Raw genomic sequence first — 23098 nt, 5'->3', positions numbered from 1 at the left:
CCTCTTTAGCTCTGCAGTCAGCGTCCAAGACTCACACACATATAAAAATGTAGCCATGACCAGGAAGCACACGTCTGATTTTAGTGCCAAGGGCTAAGCCTTTGTCTTTCCATCTATTTAAGTTTTGAAATGGCTGCTGTGGACTGTGCTATTAGGGCCAATAGTTTGGTTTCGTTCCCTCATCTGAGACAATAGCTGTGGTATTTGAAGCTGCTAACACTAGTCAGCTTTTCACCTCCAATACTGATGCCTCTTTTAAAGCCCTGTTGGCTATTGGTCATAATTTGTTTGTTTTTTGGCATTTATTTGCATACCATATGCTGTGGACGTCTTGTCAATGCGCACCACCAGGTCAGCTAGTTCTTCTTCTGTCCTTGCTAGGCCATCAATGTCAAATGTGAAGTGCAAGTTAGTAATTCTTCTTCCTCCAATGCTTACAGTACCTTCATAGCCCTCAAGAGCATCTTCCATTTTCCTTTCAAGGAAGATATTGAAGAGTGTTGGTGAAAGTAGGCAGCCTTGTCCTACTCAAACTGTGGTTTTGAACTAGTCCCTAATATTATTGTTGAAATACACCGCACTGGTGGCATCCTTGTAGAGGTTCTGGATAATTTTAATTATGTTTGTGTTAATGTTTTACTTCTCCATTGTCGCCCAGAGTGCCCCGTGCCATACTCGAAAGCTTTCTTTAAATCAATAAAGATATGGAAAAGATTCTCTTGGTGTTGGAGATATTTTTCACAGAGTATTCTGAGGTTTAGAATTTGTTCTGTTGTGCTGCGACCTTGTCTAAAACCCGCTTGTTCTTCTGATATGATTTTGTCTGCTTTCGGTTTTTGTCGGTTTAATATAATTTTTAAAAGTACTTTGCTGGGATGGCTTATGAGGCTGATGGTGCAATAGTTTGACAGAGTTGTAAATTGCCTTTCTTTGGAAGGGCAATATTGAGTGATTGGGTCCAGGGTTTGGGCCATTCTCCTGATTGCCAGATTTTGTTGCAAATCGTATAGAGTGCATTTATTAAGTTTATCAACTTAATGCATTTTTTTTCATAAAAATAGATCTTGATAAATTAGATTACAGACCTGCCTACCGTTACGCAAAATGCGTATTCGTTACGCAAAATCTCCCAAAAATGACCGTCAGTACGCAAATATGCATTTAATCCGCAACGTTACGCATTTCGTATCCCTTTTTTTCCTCTCTTGACTAGCTTACGTGCTGTCACGGATGTCACGCTAAGCCTTCCTGTTGGGGGGGGGGGGGACAGAAAAGGTGGGGGAAAACATTGTGTCCAGATCTATACGTTGATTGGTTCTTAATAGCAATTAGATTTAGTCTAGAAATGAAGAACGGGAGAGTGAGGGAGTGGCGGGTTGGTACCAGTACTGTCAGTTAGCTTTTTTTTTTTTTTGTAAGAAATTAATTATGTTGAATCCCTGATTCCCGTATTCATTTGTATAGAAAAAAATCGAAGTGCTATCGATTCAAAACACATTGAGTGACATTGTAGATACCTAGTCTCGATCTGGATTCTAGATCTAGAATCTAGATAACTTGTTATACAGGAATAGATCTAGCTAGAGTCTAGCTAGTCATTACGTTATGTCATGATTCTCTACATTACTCTACAATCTAGTTCCAATTTAGTTGTAGTATGATTTAGATTGACAAGATCTAGATTGATAACATCTACTATCATCTAGTCCAGATCTAGACTAGATTCTTAGTCTTTGTATAGAAAAGATCAAGGATGAAGGTAGGCCTACGAAAGTTTGGAGTAGACCTAGATCTATGTTTGTAGCGGATCCATGGCATCAGTAACACTCTTGAGCTCAGATCTAGAGTAGATTATATTCATTATATAGACATAGATCCAGATCTAGGCTAGATTTTATCTGTAATGTCGTATTGATCTAGATTTAGATTGTAGATCTAATCATGACATCTAGATCTAATATTATATATATATATATATATATATATATATATTATGAATCTCACTATCCAGGCTCTCTGCAAACTGCACCATACACCACCAACTTAAAGAACTTGACAAGTCAGGGCTCCAAAATAACGTAAAGGTTTAATGTCCATAAATAATAGCCAATACTGTACAATTGGCAGCACGTAGAACAGTACAAATAGCTCTGCGATAACAAATATCTCTCCGATAACACTGTTCCGCCGTATCAAGTCTTGCACTGGCCTCTCCGTCTCGTTCGGGCTTGCACTGGGTTTAACGGTTCGGGACTGACTTCACACACTTGGGCTCGTAGTGTCGGACTCGATCACAGACCAAGATCAAGATGCCGTTCGTCTCAACTGTACTTGACAGTACTCCGCACTGAACCGTCGTAATGCTCCGTACAGAATCCCACCGCTGAACTGTGCTGTAGTCGACCGGACTGTAGTGAACTGGGCTCTGAACCCCTGCCGTGAACCCCTTTTCTGAACCTTTCTGTATTGAGCCCCTTTTCTCGACCGTCTTGACTGCGACACCTCCGCTCTTATATAGGGTCCCTACTGGCATTCTCGAACCGGACAGAACGCCGCTCGACGTTTCCAGGTGGTCAGATGAATACAACTCTCGAGACGCTCCTGAGCTCTGTTCACGATGTCGATCCTTCCCGAACCGCCGTGTTGACACTCGTCTCGGCTGACCGTCGTAACTCGTCACGGTTGACCGCTCGTCTAGCGCTGGCCTGGGGCGATTTGCGTCGGCTGACTACACACACACCACTACCCCCATCTGTGCCACCACCAGGTTCATAACAATATATATATATATATATATATATATATATATATATATATATATATATATATATATATATGACAAAATAGTGGATCGTGTAAGTGTTATGCATTCTGGTGCCAAAATACGCATTTTGACCATAAGCGTTACGCATTTGGACTTTTTTTTGGTAGGCAGGTCTGAGATTATAACATCACTAAGGCCAGGTTCACATGGTGGTGGTGGTTCACATTTAACTTTACCTTCACCTAGCTCCATTCAAATAATTGTTTTGCTGATGATGTAGATCTATTTAGATTCAATCTAGATTAGATTCTAGAGAAAAGAATTGATTAGATCTACATAGTGTGTCATAGTACTATCATAAAAAATAATATCATCTAGAGCTAGATTTGGATCTAATCAGTTTCTAAGAAAATAAAATATTATAATAATTATTAGATATGTAGATAAAGATATATCTAGAATCTAAACTTTAGACTTTAGATCTAGACCTGGAATCTAGTTTTCTAGATCTACACGACTACATACTTGTACTTAGTTAACTTAGAGTCCTAAGACTGGCCTACACAGTCAAGTAGATCTAGTAGTATAGCTCTTCCTTCGTGATCGAAAATGAGCACATTTCTCATATCCTATGGACTCGAAGATGATTGTAAAGTCCAATCGTCACTTTAAAACGCTGGCCGCATGGGTATGTTTGGTTAGTTGCAGATAGGCCTGCTTCTTCTTCTCAGCTTTTTTGTTGTTTTTTTTGTTTGATTTACGATGATCTAGATCTAGATGTGACCAGGTGTGTACTAAACTACTAGACTTAAATCTAGAGAGAGAGAGAGAACTAAACTAGATCTAGATCAAAGTAGATCTAATTATCCATCTAGATTTAGACTAAGTCTAATATTAATATATATTAGCTTTAGGCTCTAGATCTAGATATCTGTAACTAGATCTGTGGCATTTTACGTCTCGAGAGACGATCTTTTCCCTTTGCAACTTCTTGTGTGACTAAAGAGGCCAATCCTTGATACACAGCTGCGATCGCAGGTTGGGCATATAAAGAGATTTATTGATCTCCTTGTCACAAACCGCTGTGAGCCCACAACCGTTTGTGTGTGTGTAGCAGAACAACCGCAGTCCACTACCATGGCCTTAGTTATTGTGGAAAGTTTTAAGTTTGTTTACTGTTATTTATATTTTAGATCTAATGTCATTATTTATGTTTTAATATATTTTAATTAGATTTGTTTTATTATTGGAAGGGGAAATAAGTATTTTTTTTTGTGCTTTAATGTTTATTTTGTTGTCACGGGATCAGAGTACCTAGGCTACAACGAGGACAGGGTGATCTGGGGAAAGGGGCAGTTGGCGCGGCCTACGTCATCACTGGTCAGATACCGATGATGCATGTAGACGTAACCACTGAGATTATGCCTCACTGATGATGCAAGGGGGCGTAACCACTGTGTTGGGTGTAGTCCACGTGGGAGGTTTTTTTTGCTCTGAAGAGGGACAGTTAGTTGGCGTGTGTCTTGTAGAGCGGACGGTCGTATTTCCCGCTTCTGATTGTCTTCTCAACATCGTACGAGAAACTGATAGTGAAATCTAACGTTGATAGAGATTAGAGACCTTAGTTTAGTAGTTGATGTACCTGTATATAACGTTTCATTTGGAAGATTATATGTTGTGTGTAAATAAAGATACAGTTTAAAGTTTTAGTTTCTAACTATATTCCGGTGTTTAGTTTCATATCTTAATTATATAGACTAACACCAAAATCTCGACAGGGCTAAAGCCACCAAAGTTCCAGTGTCAACAGTCGGGCCTCCAGAATCACCCTAGACTACGGCCAGTTCAAGCAGGCGCCAGCACACTGCTAGCGTCTTGTGACACTCCTTTCTTATCATTTACAGAATCTGAAATTAAAAAATTGATAAAATTAGCTGATCTAGGTCTAGATCTAGTATTTCACATTCAGGACAGTAGCCTATAATTCAGTAGGATTATAAAAATACTTTAAATAGACAATGCTCATTAAAACCAATAAACTGTTAATGAAGCTGCCTCTAGATCTAGATTTGATTTTCTCAAAGCACCAAATTCAAGACATCAAAATGTGAAGGGCTGAGGTTTTAATGACAGAAATGGTGGTTAATCTCTCTCTTTGCATGACAAAGGGAATCAAACTGATGTGTCCTGACTCTAAAATTACAGTTTGCAGTTTATTACTATTTTGCAGGGCTGGCCTTAGGCCACTGCAACCTATGCGACCGCATAGACCCGTACTTTCATAGGACCCGCGCTAATTCTAGGTGTATAAATTATTAAATTAAACCATTTTATAACTTAATTTATAACAGATTTCCCGCTGCCTCCTGTCGATTTATCAGAAGCTCCTGGAAATCTCCGGAAATTGCAAAATATATGAAAAAGTCATGAAAATATCCGGAAATTTTAAAATCTTAAAAACTCATACAAACCTCCTGAAATATAATAATATATAAACAAAAATTGTCATTCCATATTATATGGAAAATGCCAATTCTACAAAAATAGCATTAAATGCAATACACCCGTAATTGTGGAATGAAGCTTCTCATGCCTCAAACTAATGAAGAATTACTTGAGGTCAACAATTCTCGTAGATAGATTGAAACATTTGGTAATTCTTGCTATTGAGCGTGATCTATGTAGGAAACATAATTATTATGATATACTATATGACTTTGATACACGCAAGGCTCGTGTAGTAATTCTGTGCGTAGTATAGAATGAATAAAATGCAAAGACAATATTTTTTGACTGGGTGTGTCCTGAATTTACGAAGATATGGTTGAGCTAGATCTAGACATAGATCTAGTAGTCAAGGTCTAGATACTAGATCTATTCTTAGAATCTAGTAAGTGCTAATAAGCCAATTGTTCCATTCAAATCCCTTTCTTTTCCAGAGAATGCCTCTACTAGATCTATTTAATCTAGTGTAGACTAGATCTAATCTAACACTAACAATAACTCATTAACTCAACTGGTTTCTAAGTAATCTAAGAAAAGGATTTAAAAAACAAAAATGTTATTAAAGATCTAGATCTGGACCTAAATGTAATTAATTAACTTACTTAGACACACTAAGGCTAAGGCCTAAATAAGGCAATACTTTAAAGACCAACTGAAGAGGTTTTGGGGTCAGACGCGGAAACCGGTGTAATACTTTTTTTTAGTTTCATAATGCTTAAAGAAACATACATACGAAATATTAGACATATATTCTTTGTAATTATTTAGATATAAGCAATTTAATGTGCGTTTTAGGGACTATTAAATTTCACAATCTCGAAGCCATTCGAGATCAGTATTTCCCAGACAACCAAGGTCCATGACGTAGTTTAAGGGAAATTAGGTCAAATTTTTCAGTTTATGGCTTAGCGTATTTCCTTATTCTTTTTTACAGGAATGCCAGTTTTTGAAAACAAAGGCGACTAAAACACACCAATTTATAAAATGTGGATGTTTTAGAGTTGGGGAAATTAGGTCAAATCACGCAATTTATGGCTTTGCATGTTAGATCTACTGTTTGTCGGCTTATTCTTGATCCAGTCAAGCGAACAGCGTTTCAGCCCACGCAGTACCGCGCGCCTCAGTTCACATGTTTTGTTTAAGTCGAGTTACGCAATTTATGGCTTATGTTACTGCCTCAGGCTTATTCTAGTTCTACATCTACTGCTTTTGATCAAGAGCTTATAGATCTTCTTTTCTCAGATCATTAATGATGTATGAAGTAGACCTAAATTTAATTAGATGAAGTCTAGATCTAGTAGTAGTATTGGATATTTAGAGATTAGACCTATCTATATAGATCTATCTAGACTGATCCGATCGAGGTGCTGGGCCTAGAAAAACAAAGTTTAAAATTATATACTCTATCTATACACTTAATAGTGATTATTAACCTATAGTCGTCCCTAAATAGGCCAAATATGGGGGAAAACATTAATTACAATGTTGAGCTCATTCAATGCAGTTATTGTAGTACACGATTATATTTAGTTTGTATCTAGAGTCACAACCTCGTACAACACTAGCAAATAGCTTTAACCTTAACCTAGACTTAAAGGTAGTCTGATTTAGATCTACTAGATCTAAATTTCTAAAAACGTATCTATAAGGCAAAAATTAGACCTAGATCTACCAATTCTATATTATTATTAATATACGAAATATGGATTTTGTTACACTCTTACTTAAATAGTTCTATAAATCTATATGTAAAAATTGAATTTTCATTTATCTCACGATTAGAATCATTAGATAGTTAAGTTAGCAAGTTAATCTGTTACTGTAACAAAGTTTTAAATTGTGTTTAGACTATAAATAGAAGAGATTATCCAACTGGAAAAGGAGTTGTTTTTTTCTTTTCTCTGGGAAGTGGAAAATAAATTGTAGCATCAATATAATATTCAGTAATGCATATAGGCTACTGTTGATGTAGTTATGCAACTCATTTTATTAAATTTTAGTAACCCAATTATTGCCAGTTAATCACTAAATATATCTCAATATATATATATATATATATATATATATATTATTGTTATTAAAAAATGCAGAGCTATTCATAATTTAAAGTGTTAAATAAATAAGGCTGGCAGTCAAGTCGAAAGATTAATGAGGAATGCAGTATTTTCCATGGCTACGCAGCCCTAGCTGGTGGTCAATTTAAATGTTCTTTACCACGACTACGTCTTCCCTTGGCAGTGGATTTTCTTTTGGCCTCTAATATCTATTCCACCTTACAATTTCTAATAAATAGCATCATTCGAAGAATGAGATCCAACACTTTTTTTTTTTTTTTAAATGTAACCCCTGTACAGATCAAGTCATCATTGCAATGGACATTCAAATCTGCAATAACATAGAAATGATCAAAATTTGAATAGGTTTCGAAACGCAGAAAGTTGTGTGGTTTGTGCTCTGAACTGTCTTCTCTGTGGTCTCAGGTTCAAACATTGACCACTGCCATTAACTAACATCCTGCTGGAGCTTTGGGCTATGACATAATAATATTAAATCCTGATTCAAAGCTTTGTCTAAACCTAGCAAGTGAAAAGGAACATACTAAAATAATGTTGTGTGTATAATGAAGAACTCTATTAAAATGTGATTTTTTATTTACATTTATTGGTATTTATTATATAAAATAAAATTGTAGAATGTTTCTGTGATTTGTTTCACAATAGAAACAGGGAATATTCACTCTTCTTGTATTTCCAAAATGATGAAAGATCCATCTAGTAAACTTGTCTGTATGCCACATGTCATATGTTTTCTGTAAAATAGATTTGTAAAAATTTATTTATTAACATTTATACTTAATTATGTATACTACATATATATAGAACTAGTGGTTATATATATATATCTTATATGTTATACTGATTATCTGATCTAACATAAACATCTAACTCTTATTGTTCTTAATAATAATAAATTACTCTACTCTAGGTCTAGGCAATCTAATATATTTCAGACCAGGGCCGGTCTTAAGCCACTGCAACCTATGCGGTCGCAGTGGACCCTGCACTTTCATAGGCCCCACGCTAATTCTAGGTGTAATTGTTAAATTGCAATATATATATATATATATACCGGTATATATAAAACCTGGAAATCTCATGAAAGCTCATAAAAATCTCCTGAAAATAGACGAAATTGTCATTTGTGGGTGTCATTCATTCCGGAAAACGCTAATCCTACGCGCGATAAAAGGCATTGTCAACTTTCATGTAATAATCAGGCAAATTTTCACTTTAATAGGAAGTTTCCATACTTTATTTACTTTTATAGTGACTGGCATATTAATATGCCATAGGTTGCAAAGTTCGTAAAGTAAAGTTAATTTGATCGTAATCTTGTACTTAATAAAATGCAAAGTCGAATTTTTTTAAAATACAAAAGCTTAATTTCCACTTATTATCCTTATTCCCACCCAGACTAGGCCCTGCGCAATCAGTTACACATAAGGCCCCGCAATCGTTAGGACCGACCCTGTTTAAGTTTAAGACTTAAAGACAAGTCACATGTGTTTAGTATAGATCTGTATTTTATATTACCAATATAAATGATGACTTATTATTTTTTAGATCTAAAGTCTAGCCTTATTAATAAGTATAGTAAGGGCTAGTAAAGGGCTATATTAGAATTAGATCTTTTATAAATATATTCTATATAGATTTAGCTTAGGCTTTAGGTTTAGTCCTTGACTAATATAATATTATATTTATTTATATCTATGAATAGTATGAATAATCTTTATGCTAGGACACTACTCACTAGGTCTTACTATTAGTACTATTACAGAGATATAGAAATTCAAGCATTAAAAAATGTTGGCGACTGGGCTTAGACTTAACATAATCATAATAGATAGAGGCTAGTCTAGATTACTCGGCGACTGGGCTTAGACTTAACATAATCATAATAGATAGAGGCTAGTCTAGATTACTCTAGATCCACTTAAATCTACTAGTTTATAAACTATTACTCTAGTGTCTCTAGTATAAGTATTAAACTCTATTAGTATTACTACAAGCCAAAGTCAATCTAGTCATCTAGTGAGTGACTAGTAAAAGTGTTAGAAGGCCTAGCTAGAATTAGAGATAGATAGAGCTATCCATTTAATTTAGTTTTGTTATAATAAAAATTATAATAGACTTATACTTTTAGTATACTAGTATAGTTTATTATTATAATTTATAGTAGATCTAGAATCTACCATCTACTATCTAGATCTAGTATCATCTAGTCATAAGACGATCATAAGTGACTGTCTAGTGACTCTAGTGACGGGCTAGTCCTATCTATTAATCTATCTATAATATTAATTAAATAGTCTGCTCTATAATATATTTTGAATAATTTTGATTTTGAAAAAGTAGAAGAGTTAGCTTCAGGGCATTTTGGTGCATCCCATAAGTATCATTTAAAATTGTTTGACAGCTAGATTTAGATAAGTAGATCATCTGAATTGCTATCAGTAACGTATCCAGCCATGTCTATTTTTATTTACATTTCTCAGTCCATTACAAGACGTCACTTCCGGTTTCGGCCATTGAAGCTGATTTTCAAATCTCGTTATTTTTTCCACTTTCAAATTACTTTTTCTAATATAAATACGCTTTTCTAAAATCTCAAAATTTTAGGAACTAACTTTGATGCTATCTACTGTCTGAATCAATCGCTATCTCAATTTAGAAAAAAACCTCTTCAGTTGGTCTTTAATGCTATAGATCTACTTACGATACGTGACGTTTTGGTACTGACGTTTTGGCGCGAGATATCATTTGACGATAATTTAATAAGCATGTAGCTTTTATAACAATGTTTATTTCACGCTACCATAATATTGTATGTTTAGTATGAATTCTAACACCGTTCAGTGAATTTTTTTTTCTTATTATTCCTATAATAAGTCAGATTCCTGAATGGTAATGACATGCTGCTATATGTGAGTTCTGCTAATCACACTGGATGACATTTTTGGCTTTCTTTCCAAAAGATTTTTTTGTATTTGACATTAGTGTAATATACGAACTAGCTAAGTGTCACACTTTAATATAACAATAAATCATGTAAACATCTAAAGCTCTATTAGGCTGAATGACGACAATAACTCCACACATAGTAAAGATTAAGCACAGAATGTGGTCAGTACAAACTCTAACGTGAATCCACAAATATAAACAAACACTATGCAAGTGTTTGGTATGTATAGCTGGAGATACCAAACAGTCATTAAATAAACCAATGTTAATGTAAACAAATAATTGCATTAATTTTTAGTCTATCATCGTTTGATTTTTAAAAAATTTTTGTTTTTAATTTTAAAGTAATATCTTAAAAAACTTTTTTGAAAATAAAAGTGTGCCTCTTAATAAACACACATACACAAGCCAAAATGTTTATTAAAGAAAATGATGTGAAAAACAAATACACATTTACATTTAGTTAGTGAAAAATATGTCTTAACACAAACACTCATGCAAAACATAGATATGAATAATTCTTTTAAAAGAAATAATACAATAAATGTACATAATGTATTTCGCGCCAAAACGTCCCGTCACCAAAACGTCCTGCTTCGATCTACTTATGTTTTAAAATGTTTGTAAAATGTTTTACATGTTTCGGATGTTCCTTCAGAGTTGAAGATAGTTTACTTCCTAGTCCAAACCTCCCGCAGGACGACGGGGGATGGGAGCGGGCAGGGTTTGAACCCTCGACCGTCGATAAATCCGAACGACAGTCCAGCACGCAAACCGCACGACCAGGCAGCCATACTTATTACATAACATAGTCTAAATTAGTATCTAGAATCTAGGTCTAGCTCTAGATTGACTAGATTACTAGATCTAGATGATTAAAACTAGATCTATATCTAGAGTAGATGATCTAGATCTTTCTAGGAATAGACTTAGAAGGTGATAGATCTCTAGATTCTAGATTTCTATGTATCATTATGTAATAAATTTAGTTCTCAATAAGTCCATAGATCTAGACATAAATATTTAGATCTATAATATAATTGTTGTAATCTGTGTTCTTGGACTTTGAGGACTTATAATTTATTAGATGTAGATCTAGACTAGTAGACTCTTAAATTACATTAGATCTCATCATCTGGACAAAATCTAGAGTGACTAGAGTAGAGCCCTAGAAAAGGATAGATAATCAAGTAGATGTAGAATAATCTAGATCTAGTCAATCTAGTCATTAGATTTAGATCTAGTTGTAACAAATAAAAATAGATACTAACATTTGAGTCTAGGTCACTAGAATACATTTTGTTTAGAATTCATCAGGAGTTAAAACTATTAATTTCAAATTATGAATTGAAGGTTTTCTTACTTTTAGTAAATATATTATAATTATACTATTTACATCTAATGTATAAGAAGCAAACTAGCATGGCTGACAAACGTAAATGCGTTTATGTTTCACATTGGGGCCCAAAATTCCACATTTTCAACCTGAGTGTTCCACATTCTGGGTCTTGGGGGTAGGCATGTCTGGGTCTAATTGCTGTATTAATCCTGTTTCTAATCTCTTCATTCCTGATGCAGTCTTTATAAGTGACATCTAGGATTTAACTATATCTATCAGTTCATTGGATACATACGATTATTAACAATGTAATAATAATAAAATTAATAAATCTCCTTATCCTGTTGTATCAAGTCGTTAGTCTAATTAACATCAAATCATTACATCTCTTCGTTTTGTATCGGCAGAGATAGTGTTGTATTTGATCATAGTTTGTAGTTCATAGTTTCTGATATTCTCACAGAAAATATTGAAACCTGCCTTTTTACCTGCCTGAGCAGACCACTTGGGGGGCTGATTTGGAGTTTGTGTTTGTAACCTTGTTTAATAAGATCTGGAGTAGATGACTCTACTCGAACCCCATTAGGTTAAAATATTTATTGAACACTGCAATGTGTTTTTTAAAATTCGCCTTTGTTTCGACGGTTATGGCGAGACTAGTTGATACCTATTGTGCATTATCCATTTATTTATAGTTTAGACATTAAGTTTCATTTACACCTGAAGACATTTTTTTTTTACATGGAATCAAAGTGCATTGGTATAAGCTTAGGGTGTGCTTTAATAAAGGTATTTTTTGTTCTTTTTGTTGGCTCTTTCATGTTCGGCACTCTCCTTGCCTCGTATTTTGACACTTCTACCCTCACGTTTTCACGTCGTGAGGATTGATCACACTTTTTTGAGGAAACTCTTAAGGGTGTCTTTGTATTGCTTGTGTGAGAGCACTTTCCAGAACACAGCTCCCCAGCTACATTCCTCTATGCCAGTGAGGGTGAAATGACCCCTGAATTGATCTTTATAGTGCTTAATGGGGCACCACTGTTATGCTAGACATGACGCTAAACTGCGCTCCTCTTTCCTTAGCACTTTTGGAGCTCAAAAGTACCCTACTTCTTTTCTATCATGTGTCTGACTCCTCTCTCTCAGTCTGCCTTCATTATCCATCACTTTGTCTCCTTATCTTTAAAATCTCCCTACATCTTAGCAGTCTGTTTGCCCTGGACTGTGACGGGTAAGGGGGGATAAAGAGATCCTGGTATTTGAGTAGGTGTCTATACAAGGATAAACTACCACAATACAGTACTTTGGCTCTAAGTTCCTCTAGACCTGAGGCCCAGATGGCCCACTCTGGGTCAACCCAGGAGGGCAGTGGCTGGAGGGTCAATCAGGGAGCAGCTGTATCGGAAATGTGTCCGACTGAGTATAGCTGACTGAGTGTAGCACCAGTGTAGCCCTGGTGGGCTCATTCTGGACATCCGAATGGCTTCCCCTTGTTGGACTTAATGGCGGGTGGGGAGCACAGGTGCCAAATTACTACTAATGTCCATGGACAACCTCCCCTCCCAAAAAAAAACCCTACTTGCCCCAGATTTGTGTCTGGGCAAGAGATGTCGAATAGAGGCAAAAAAGGAGGAGGCCACAAGAAGCTGTACTACCTGGCCATCATTTTTGGTGGTCAGGTGCACAGAAGAGGGGAAAAGCCTGACAAAGATGAGCCCTTTTCTCATCTACATGGGGACTTAAGTCAGTTGTGGGAGAGCCCATCTAAGCTGCACAAATCATCGAAACTCTTAGAAGTTGATAGTAAGATACACTCTGATGTGCTTCTACGATGCAGAAGAATCTGTGATCTCCAAGTGGAAGTCATGCCACACAAGAGTTTGAACACCAGCAGAGGTCTAATCAGCTCTAGAGACCTGCTGGAATGTTCCGAGAAGGAAATGGTGGAGGGAATTGATTGAATCACCCATGCCCAGCGCATTCCCAGGTGCAGGGATGGTGAGGAGCTCAAAACCGCCACTATTATCCTCACATTCGGAATTAGGACACTGCCAGAGTATGTGAAGGCAGGATACCTACGAGTTCCAGTGAGGCCCTACATACCTAACCCCATGAGGTGCTTCAAGTGCTAGGGTTATGGACACAGCACAGCAGTCTGCAAGAGGAACACTGTGTGTGCCAGATGTGCTGGAGAGGGTCATGAGGACAAGGGCTGCACAGCCCAGTTCAAATGCCCGAACTGACACGTTGGCCACTCAGCCTACTTAAAAGACTGCCCTGTGTGGAAACAGGAGGTTGCCGTGCCGGAATACAAGGCAAGAAATGGATGTACCTTCAGCCAGGGCCCTTTCCGCTTGACAAAGACCTACTCCCAGGCTGTGGTTAGGATAGAAAAATCCATAGCCACACAGACGGACACATTAACCTCACCACCCCCTCCTCCAACTCAGAAGAAAACACTGCCAAAGAATACACCTCCATAGAGACAAGTAAGCCCTGTTGTCATGCTAAAGAACATGTTCTCTGTGCTCGCTGATAAGATCATTAAGACTGAGCCGCATGTCAGAGCCAACACTTTGGGAGAACTAGGAGACATTTTGTCTGACACAGGTTCTCCTCAGAGAACCCAGCCAGACACCCCAACCTCTACTGAGCTAGACGTTGACCAACTCCCTAAGGGGAGAAATGAAATTAAAGATACCCGAAGTGAGGGAGGAGGAAATAGCCTCTGCTCTAACCAGAGGGATCTCCCCTCTCCAGAGAGAGACTTCCCCCAAAAGGGGGTTGTCCTCCTCTCCATCCAAACCCAAGACTAAAAATACCAAGGTCCAGGGGCCTCCCACGGCTAATAGCTCCAAGTAGGTTACTTAGAATAAGCCATGGATTCTAGATTCAAGGTTATCACTTGCTGCAGCCTGTATCTACCTCCAGGCGCTCCATTGAACATGGAGAACCTCATAAAACAACTCCCTCGGCCCCATAATCCTTTGGGGATTTCAATGCCCATAACACTATGTGGGGATCTAACAATACTGACACAAGAGGTCGTATGCTGGAGGATATCTTCCTCCAACATGATGTATGCATACTTAATGATGCATCACCGACCTACTAGCACCCAGGAACTGGATCTCTCATGTGCATTGACCTCACTGTATGTGTCCCCAGACTTCTGGATGATTTTAAATGGTCAGTAAGCAATGATCTACGAGGAAGTGATCACTGCTAACAATCTCCCCTCATTGGGACGACCTCAGCAGTGGAAGCTGAATAAAGCGGATTGGGAACAATTCCAAAAAAGATGCTCAGGGGATATCACAGAAAATATACTAAATGAACAGAACCCAGTTGATATCTTGGCTTTAAGTTGAATCAACATGACTAACATCAATGTTTCCTTTCATAGAAGAAGCAGTGTTGTGCTTTAATTTTTTTTATCAGCACACTTTTTGTATGGGATATTTTGGATGTAAAATATATCATAGAAATCAACAAGTGCAAATTTTAGTGAATTAAGGGAATCACTGAAAATTGCCAGGTGTTTTTAAAATGAAATTTGAGAAGATAAATAAAACATATTAAATATGTATTTTTGTGCATTTATATATACTTGTATTTATATATACATGCTATTTAAAAGCATGACCAAAGGTTTCATTTAATGGTCAAAGTAAAAAAATTAACAACATATATATTATATAGCCATTTTATCTTAAATCTTTTTGGATTTGGCTTTTTGGCACATGTGCACAATTTAGGTCACGTTGTGCCCATAATCCCTGAAGGGTTACTTCCCTTATATAGGTCAAGTGCTAAGAGTTACACAACTAAGGTATTAAAAATAAGGTCCACTCACAACTCAAACCGTAAAAATGTGTAATAATCTAATAAAATCTGTCGTAAATATGTATATATATATATGTATATATGTATAAGTACTTTGCACAATCTCAACTCAAATTTTAGTAGTCCTTTAAAAAAATAGCCTTTTAACAATTACTGTTAATTACTACACAATATATATGGGTTTAGTTTGTAACTCCCTAGTCTTCTCTACATCTATTTTACTGGATTTTAATTGTGACAGAGCAATTGATGAAAGTAACTTTGAAGAGTATATTATTAACACTTTTTTGGAGACCTCAAAACGTATTGTTGGCTTAGAATATTCCACACTACTAATAAGCACAGACAGATATTACATGCTTGCAAAATGTCCTGAAAATTCTTTTATTTTATAATGAAAAATTTCCATTAAGCCTCTAAATATTGATGTATTCATTTTTGTTTTGTTGTCTTTGTTTTTGGTTGTAATGTTTGATTAAAATACATATATACTTATCATAATTAATGGTTTCATTCAGCTTTATAGAAATATGTTTTTAGATTAAAGTGGTTTTTAAACTGTTAATTCTATTTGCAGATTTTAAGATGAGTTTAAAATGAAGGTTGACAGATCAAAATTGAAAAAATCCTCATCTGAGGTGGTAAGTAATCTAAATATTATAGCTTGAGTGCAGAATTTTACTAATTTTCCCGGATTTGACATGATCACTGTTTATATGGTTCATGCTGTAATATCTGTATTGATGCAGAAGTCAAGGCCATCATTGAGACCTTGAGCGTCATTAACTCAGCGAGGCATCTGATGGCGACTCAGATTGTAATGCTTACTTATTTACAATACATATTGCAGTTCTCCCATCTAAACGTACAATCAGTTGTTTCTTTCATCCATTTTATGTGTGTGCTCAGTAAAGCACATGTACTGTTATTTGTAAATTTAAGTACTCATAATTTAATTCTACATATTTTAGACGGTATTTAGCTATTTGGATTTCCACGACACATATTGGTTCACAAACAAGATTGTTGGTATTTCCTAATTTTTGTTTCATAATCATTGTCTCTATTCATCACTGACTGTGGCACTTAGGTTTGACTTATGAAGGTTTGCACCATCCATAGTAGTTTATATCATGCTTGCATAACCACCTAATAGTTGGAAAAGTAGTTACATTTCTAGGACAAATCGGAAAAAGCCTGCAGTCTTAAGCACTGCATAGCCTAGCTCCTTTTTGGTGCAGGATCGATCATTGCCACATCAATTCCTATTTTAGGGCAGCTCAGTCTAAACTATGACTCACTGTCCCCATTCTGTAAAGGTGGGGATATAAACATTTCCTTATGTTCTTCAAAACTATCAAGTCTGATTTTGAAAGTGAAGTCACTTGGTCTTAACTTGTATGCAAATTTACATGAGTTGCATGAATTAGGTTTAAAATTAGAAAATTGGAGGATTTTAGTCACTTAAGCCCTCGCCCAAACATATTTTTGCCGGTTAAAATGAGTACCAATAAAAGCATGTGTTTAAAAGCTCTTATTTCTTAATATATGTACATTTATTTAAGTATTGTGTAATTTTTTAGCCCGTATTTAAAAAAAAATATTTTTGCTCCTTATCCCATTTTTTCTTTGCATTCACATGTAATAGTTTAAAATAATTACGTTGATAAAAAACTATTTTAAAAAATGTTAAGTAAACTATGATTATATTTAGCCTGCAGATTGCAAAGTTCTAATAGATAAACTTAAGAGTTTGTCAACTGATGATCTGTGTAAAGAACTGAAAGATATCAAAACATGGACATATGGCAAGGTAATTAATACAGTTTTAATTCCAGCTTTTTTCTTCCTGTTTCACATTAATATTCAAATAAATATTCTCATCTTTGCTAACTTTGTAAGTAAAGAAAACATTTTGTGAATATATATATATCACATTATTTTGGGGAAAAAAATAGTTGAATTATAAAATGTTATTGATTGCAGCAGCAAAGCAAACCTGTGAACCAAATGCTTTTAGCATTATTGTTAAATGTCAAAAAAGAGTTGAATGATAGTTAATTTTGCTCATAAACTTAAAAAACTAATTATTTATTTTGTAGTGTGAATTATACCATTGGGCTGATATTTTGGACATATTTGATGCCATTCTTGAAAAGTCATGTACTAAAGAGAATGACAAGAAATGGACTCTCTATTGTGACTTACCTGGAAATGATCAGGTTTGTATATACTTTTTACCTTTGTTTCGGATGTTTCTTCCGAATTGGCAATTATTACATCTTATCCCAAACCTCTAGCAAGACGGCTGGGATGGTGGCGGGAACCCCAGTCACAACCTTTTATTTTCTCTTATTAATTATAAATTACAGAGATTCGTTGAAAATAAAAAATTCCTACACGCATCCATCTTTTCTTTAACACTGGCTTTTTATTTCTCATTCATGAAAAAATGGTACTAAATTTCATTGCTTTTCTTTGTATAATATCCTGTGTTGTCACCTCCACCAACAAAGTTGGACATCATTAGCACTTTACTGTGAAGTTTCACATTTCATTTTATCTTTTATCAGCATGTTTAAGGATAAGCAAATATTAAAATTATGAAACAGGTTTTTTTTTCTGTTTTGTATGATACTGTTAAAATAAAAAAACATTTGGTTTGATAACTGCAGTCCTAATAAATAAATCTTAACTATAAATTCATATTTCACTATTCTGAATCTATAAAATTCTTTACCAACCATTCTATCCTCTCTGGCTGTTCTTACTTTTCACTCTCCATCTTTTGTCTTTGTATCTTGACCATAACTTATGAACTTATATATAGTTATATGATTCATAACCATTTTATGTATTCTTTTTCTTATTAAGCTCAAGCAGCTACTTATGGAAATTTTGCGTTTTACTGCCCTGCTGATTGAACATAGTTTTTCCAGACATCTGTATAATTCAATGGACCATTTAACAACTTTATTAACATCTTGTGATATGAGCACAGTTCTTTATGTTTTGAATCTTCTTTATGTCTTCAGGTAAATGCAAACAAATATAAAAAAAAAAATTGGCTAAATGTGTTTACATTGAGACTAGTTACACTGTTTTCTACTCTGAAAAAAAACGTTTTATTGTTACTATTGTTACACATGGATGCAAGATTGCCGGCAATAATTGATGTAAAAAAAAAAGCTTGCCTGCAAACGCCATTCAACTGATTGCTGGCTCGGTATCGGCTTTTTTTTTCACGTTTTGATCTTTGAAACTAAAACTTAATAAGTCGAATTCAGAGAAAGACAGGAAGTTACAATTCCTAAGTTACGTCGCATGCGCTTATTTCCGAACTTTTGTTTTGTATTAGAAACGTAAATAAAAGTTAGAAACAAATCCGTAAGGTCCCGGCCTGAGACGCCTAATTTAGTAAGTAGATCTAGATCTAAGTTTGATCTGCCGACATAAAAATTGAAACCAGACTTAGATGCTAGATTATTCTAGAGCTCTAGATTCTAGATCTATTTCTAAATTTTGAAATGATTTAGAAGTTGAACGTATTTACCAGAAAATGCGAAATTACTGTATCATCGCTGTATGAATAATGACAGATCTAGCCTAGCTATAATCCTATATAGTCTAAATCATCTCAGTAGATGATAATGATAGATCGATATCAATGAGTATTAACTATTAGATCTAGATAATTAAAATAACTATTTAGAATCTTACAGTTACAATCTACCACTAGCCTGACTAGATCTATTCCCTGGGCAGAAGCACAAGCAGCGTAGATCAAAAGTAGATCATTATCATATATATTCTACTAGATCTAGTTAAGTCTAGATCTAATTAAATCTATATCTAATAATAAAAATGTATTTTAAAAAAGGCACTAGATTAGTGTCTAGATCTAACTTCAAGATCTAGAACTAAATCTAGAGTATAGTATATAATTTGGATTTAAGACATTAGGTCTTGGCTAGACCTAAATCTAGTTAAAATCTAATATCTAGTTAACTAGTAGCTCTAGTGACACTCTATTCTTAGACAAGTTAAAGTCTAGACTTAGGCTCATAGATTATTGTGAGTATCTCTAATACTTAATACTTACTAGTTTCTTTATTAGACCTAGATATAGATAGGTGTAAATTGTAAATTATCATAGAATTAAAATGACATCTTGACTAGATCTAGATTATCTAATCAGTCTAAGCTCTATTAGTTAGAAGATCCAGTTAACTAGTTCTATATTTGATAAGATGTATTGACTATTCTGTCTGCCAATAAATATTTATAGATCTATTAGATCTTTTATTTGCAATAGAGTTAACTTTTAACATAGGTGCAAAAAAAGTTTGATTTATACTAATATAGTAGTAGTAGATAGGCCTATCTATGTGCATATTATATATAAAAAAAATGAAATGTTCAAACATACATGTAGGTTATAGTAATTTAAGTAAAAGCATAGAATTTATAGTTTGTATTCAAAGATATATATATAAATATATAAACATATCGGTAAATGTTTTATTTATGTTGTGAAGATATAAGAGGCATCATGCTTGCAGTTTTTTTTAGGTTGCCAAACCCCCCCCCCCCCCCCCCCCCAACTCCCTGCAGGCAAAAAGGGCCTCTTTTGCTTGCATCCATGAACATACAATCAGTGAATTAACATTATTTTAGCTCAAGCTGTTCATAAAGGTCATTATTAAAAGTAAAGATAAAAATCTTTATTATCCATGAGAAAATTTGTCTTTAAATATGTGCATTACACAAAACAAAAGATTTTTTTGTAACATCTAATGTCTTCTCAATCATCTTTTTTTTTGCATATTATAATCATATAAGTAGATAAAACAAAATCTATTTTTTACTTTGTTGTTTGTTACCAAAAATGCTCTAAGACATGTGTTAAGTTATGTTATGTCTGACTGAAATAATAATAATTTTATTTATAAAGCGCAGTTAACAAACAAAATGTAGGCTAAGGCGCTGTGATAACATTACAAACACAAACACGAGAGCTAAAATGACATACTAATCTAAAAAAGTTTGAGCATAATGTTATGCTCATGAAAAGATGAAATACAGAGGACAAAAAAAACCCAACTACTATGCTTCGACACTGATTGCAGAATAAACAAAATAAGAGTCTGTTTACTTTATTGAATACCTCCATGTTTTTAGAAAGAAAACTGTGCCTGTAAAAGTTCAAGTTAGGAAGACTTGTATGAAATAGCAAATATCTATAAGCTATTTGACTAAAACTTTTAATTATAAACCTTTTCTTCAACTGAAAGAGAAAGGAAAAATGAATTTTCTGCAAAAAAATCTTCTAATATATTTTATTGTGCACTTAGGCTGTTTATCAGTATTATTATAACTTTAAAAAAAGCCTCTAATAAATTTCATATTTAATGCTGATATAAAGTCATAATTGTATTTCTCATGATTTCTATAAATATATTTAAATACATTTTCTCTTCTATTTGTTTTCCAATTATTGTCATTTTTTTTTTTAGCAAGCGTTCCAATTTCATTTCAAGAATGAACCCAGAAAAAAAACAGGGACTTGTATTACGCTTGATTCACTTAGCTGAGGTATATACTGATTTGGAATGATAATTTAATTTATAAAATTTTATACTTTTTTAATTCCTAAAATGTAAAATATTTAAAAATTGGAATTTAAAAACCTTAATGATAACAATAGTCCTCATCTTCCTTCTTCTTCCTTCTTCATCGTTCTCATTGTTATGTTGGAGTGTTCATATGACTATACCAATACATGAGATGAACTGCGCAGTGGTTTCCAAATCGGGGAGCTCTCCATATAGTTTTCTTTCTATTGGGGTGATTTGGGGCCAATGTCTTATACGGGCCTCTTGGTAGAGAGAGCAGTTTTGGAGGACGTGGTCGGTATTTTCTGGTGATACTCCACATGGGCAGATTTCACTGGTTCCAATTTTGAGCTTCCGGAACGTGTTGTCGTATTCTGTTGTGTCCAGTCCTGAGTCGAAAGATTAGACGTTGGTCTTGTCGGGATAGCTTATAGTAAGCATCATCTTTCTTGTGATTTGGATGGGAGCTCATCCATTTCTCATTTATTTTATCTACAATTAATTTCTTCTGGATAGAGTGCAGAGTTTACTTGTGAGTTTGTTCTCCCACTCTTGGCGAGTGTGTCAGCCTTCTCATTTCCTGCTAGTTGTATGTGAGCTGGTATCCATTGAATAACAGTTTTTTTGCTGTTGTGGTTGAGCTTTGTGAGTGCTGTTCTGAGGTTTTTAATATAAGGGGAATCAGAGTTTTGCAGGCTTTGGAGGGTTGTTTTTGCGTCTGTTAGAAAGACAATCTGACTGTGAGGGGAACTTGGATGATTTGCTAGCATGGTAGCAGCTAGTGCTAGTGCTTCCCTTTCTGCTCTGTGACTGTCAGAGAGCTCTCCAGTTGCAAAGGATTTTTCTAGTTTTCCTCCATCTGGCCATTCGATAAGTATTCCAGCTCCTCCATTTGTGGTGGCTTTATGGGATGAGCCATCCGTGTAAACTCTGATCCACTGATTGCTAGGGTAATTGGTATGTAGAAAACAGTTCACTATTTCCTTGAGCTCTGTTGGTCTGTAATCAGATTTTCTTTTTATGTTTTCAATATGGTCCCTTATAGTAGGAAGAGGGCTTTCGTCCCAGGGTGGAGATTCATTATAGTGTATCGAGGATTCCAGAGTAATTTTTTCAAGTTGGTGTTTCTTTTTTAGGTTTAGAGATTCCTGTATGAAATTGGTCCTTTTGAGACGTTTTTTTGTGCCAGTTTTGTGGATTTTTGTTCTGAGTGGGTGCCTCTCCAAGGTTTCCAATTTAGTGAATTGGGAAAGGATTTTTATTTCTCTTCTTTCATCCAGAGAGATCAGGGCAGCGGTTTCCTCCATAGCTCTTATGGGTGTTGTTTTGATTGCTCCTGTCATTATCCTTAGACCAATATTTTGAACCTTGTCTATTTTTCTTAGGTTGGTTTGGGCTGCTGAGCCCCATGCTGTGGCACCATATTCTAGTACAGGTCTTACATAACTGGTATAGGTCTTTTTCAGGATGTTGTGATTAGCTCCCCAATCTGTGCCAGCTAATTTTTTCAAAAGGGATAGTCTCTGGATGCCTTTACTCTGTGTTTTATCTATTTGGTTTTTCCAGGTTAGTCTCGGGTCATAGGTGACTCCAAGATAAGTAGGGCTGTCATTTTTTTCTAAAGCTTCCTTATCTAATGTTAATTTTATTGTTTGTTGTTTTGTTGACAGTGAGAATATGGTATATGTTGTCTTTTTTGTGTTAATGGACATGCCCCAGTCTTTGGACCAATTATTGAGTTTATCAAGAGCATCTTGTAATCGAAAATTTCGATGTTCCTACATATTCTTCTGTGCTAATTAAGACAAGGTCATCTGCATACATGCTGCTCTTAACTGTTTTGGGTAGGTTTTGATTTAGATCGTTTATGAATATTAGGAAAAGTGTTGGGGATAGGACTCCTCCTTGGGGGACACCATTTTTTATACCCACTGTGTGGCTTCTTTGTCCTTGCATGCAAACTAAGGCTTTTCTATTATTTAGGTATTCCTTTATCCAGTTGTAC

General features: G+C 35.1%; 1 protein-coding gene across 5 annotated transcripts in view; it reads left to right on the top strand.

The window, feature by feature from the left end:
• Positions 1–23098, top strand: part of LOC106053306 (E3 ubiquitin-protein ligase HUWE1-like) — a 192890-nt gene that overhangs the window by 6636 nt on the left and 163156 nt on the right. For all 5 annotated transcript variants that reach the window (XM_056026466.1, XM_056026467.1, XM_056026468.1 and 2 more), the window contains exons 2-6: positions 16056–16119; positions 17193–17291; positions 17581–17700; positions 18353–18513; positions 20995–21073. In XM_056026466.1, coding sequence (XP_055882441.1) covers positions 16075–16119; positions 17193–17291; positions 17581–17700; positions 18353–18513; positions 20995–21073 — 504 coding nt within the window. In that variant the 5' untranslated portion in view covers positions 16056–16074. The remainder of the gene's footprint in view (positions 1–16055; positions 16120–17192; positions 17292–17580; positions 17701–18352; positions 18514–20994; positions 21074–23098) is intronic.

Source organism: Biomphalaria glabrata, chromosome 4, assembly GCF_947242115.1.
Source record: "Biomphalaria glabrata chromosome 4, xgBioGlab47.1, whole genome shotgun sequence".
NCBI classification, from domain to species: Eukaryota; Metazoa; Mollusca; class Gastropoda; family Planorbidae; genus Biomphalaria; species Biomphalaria glabrata.
The sequence above is the reverse complement of the archived record's forward strand: the minus strand, read 5'-3'. Positions and strand labels throughout refer to the sequence as shown.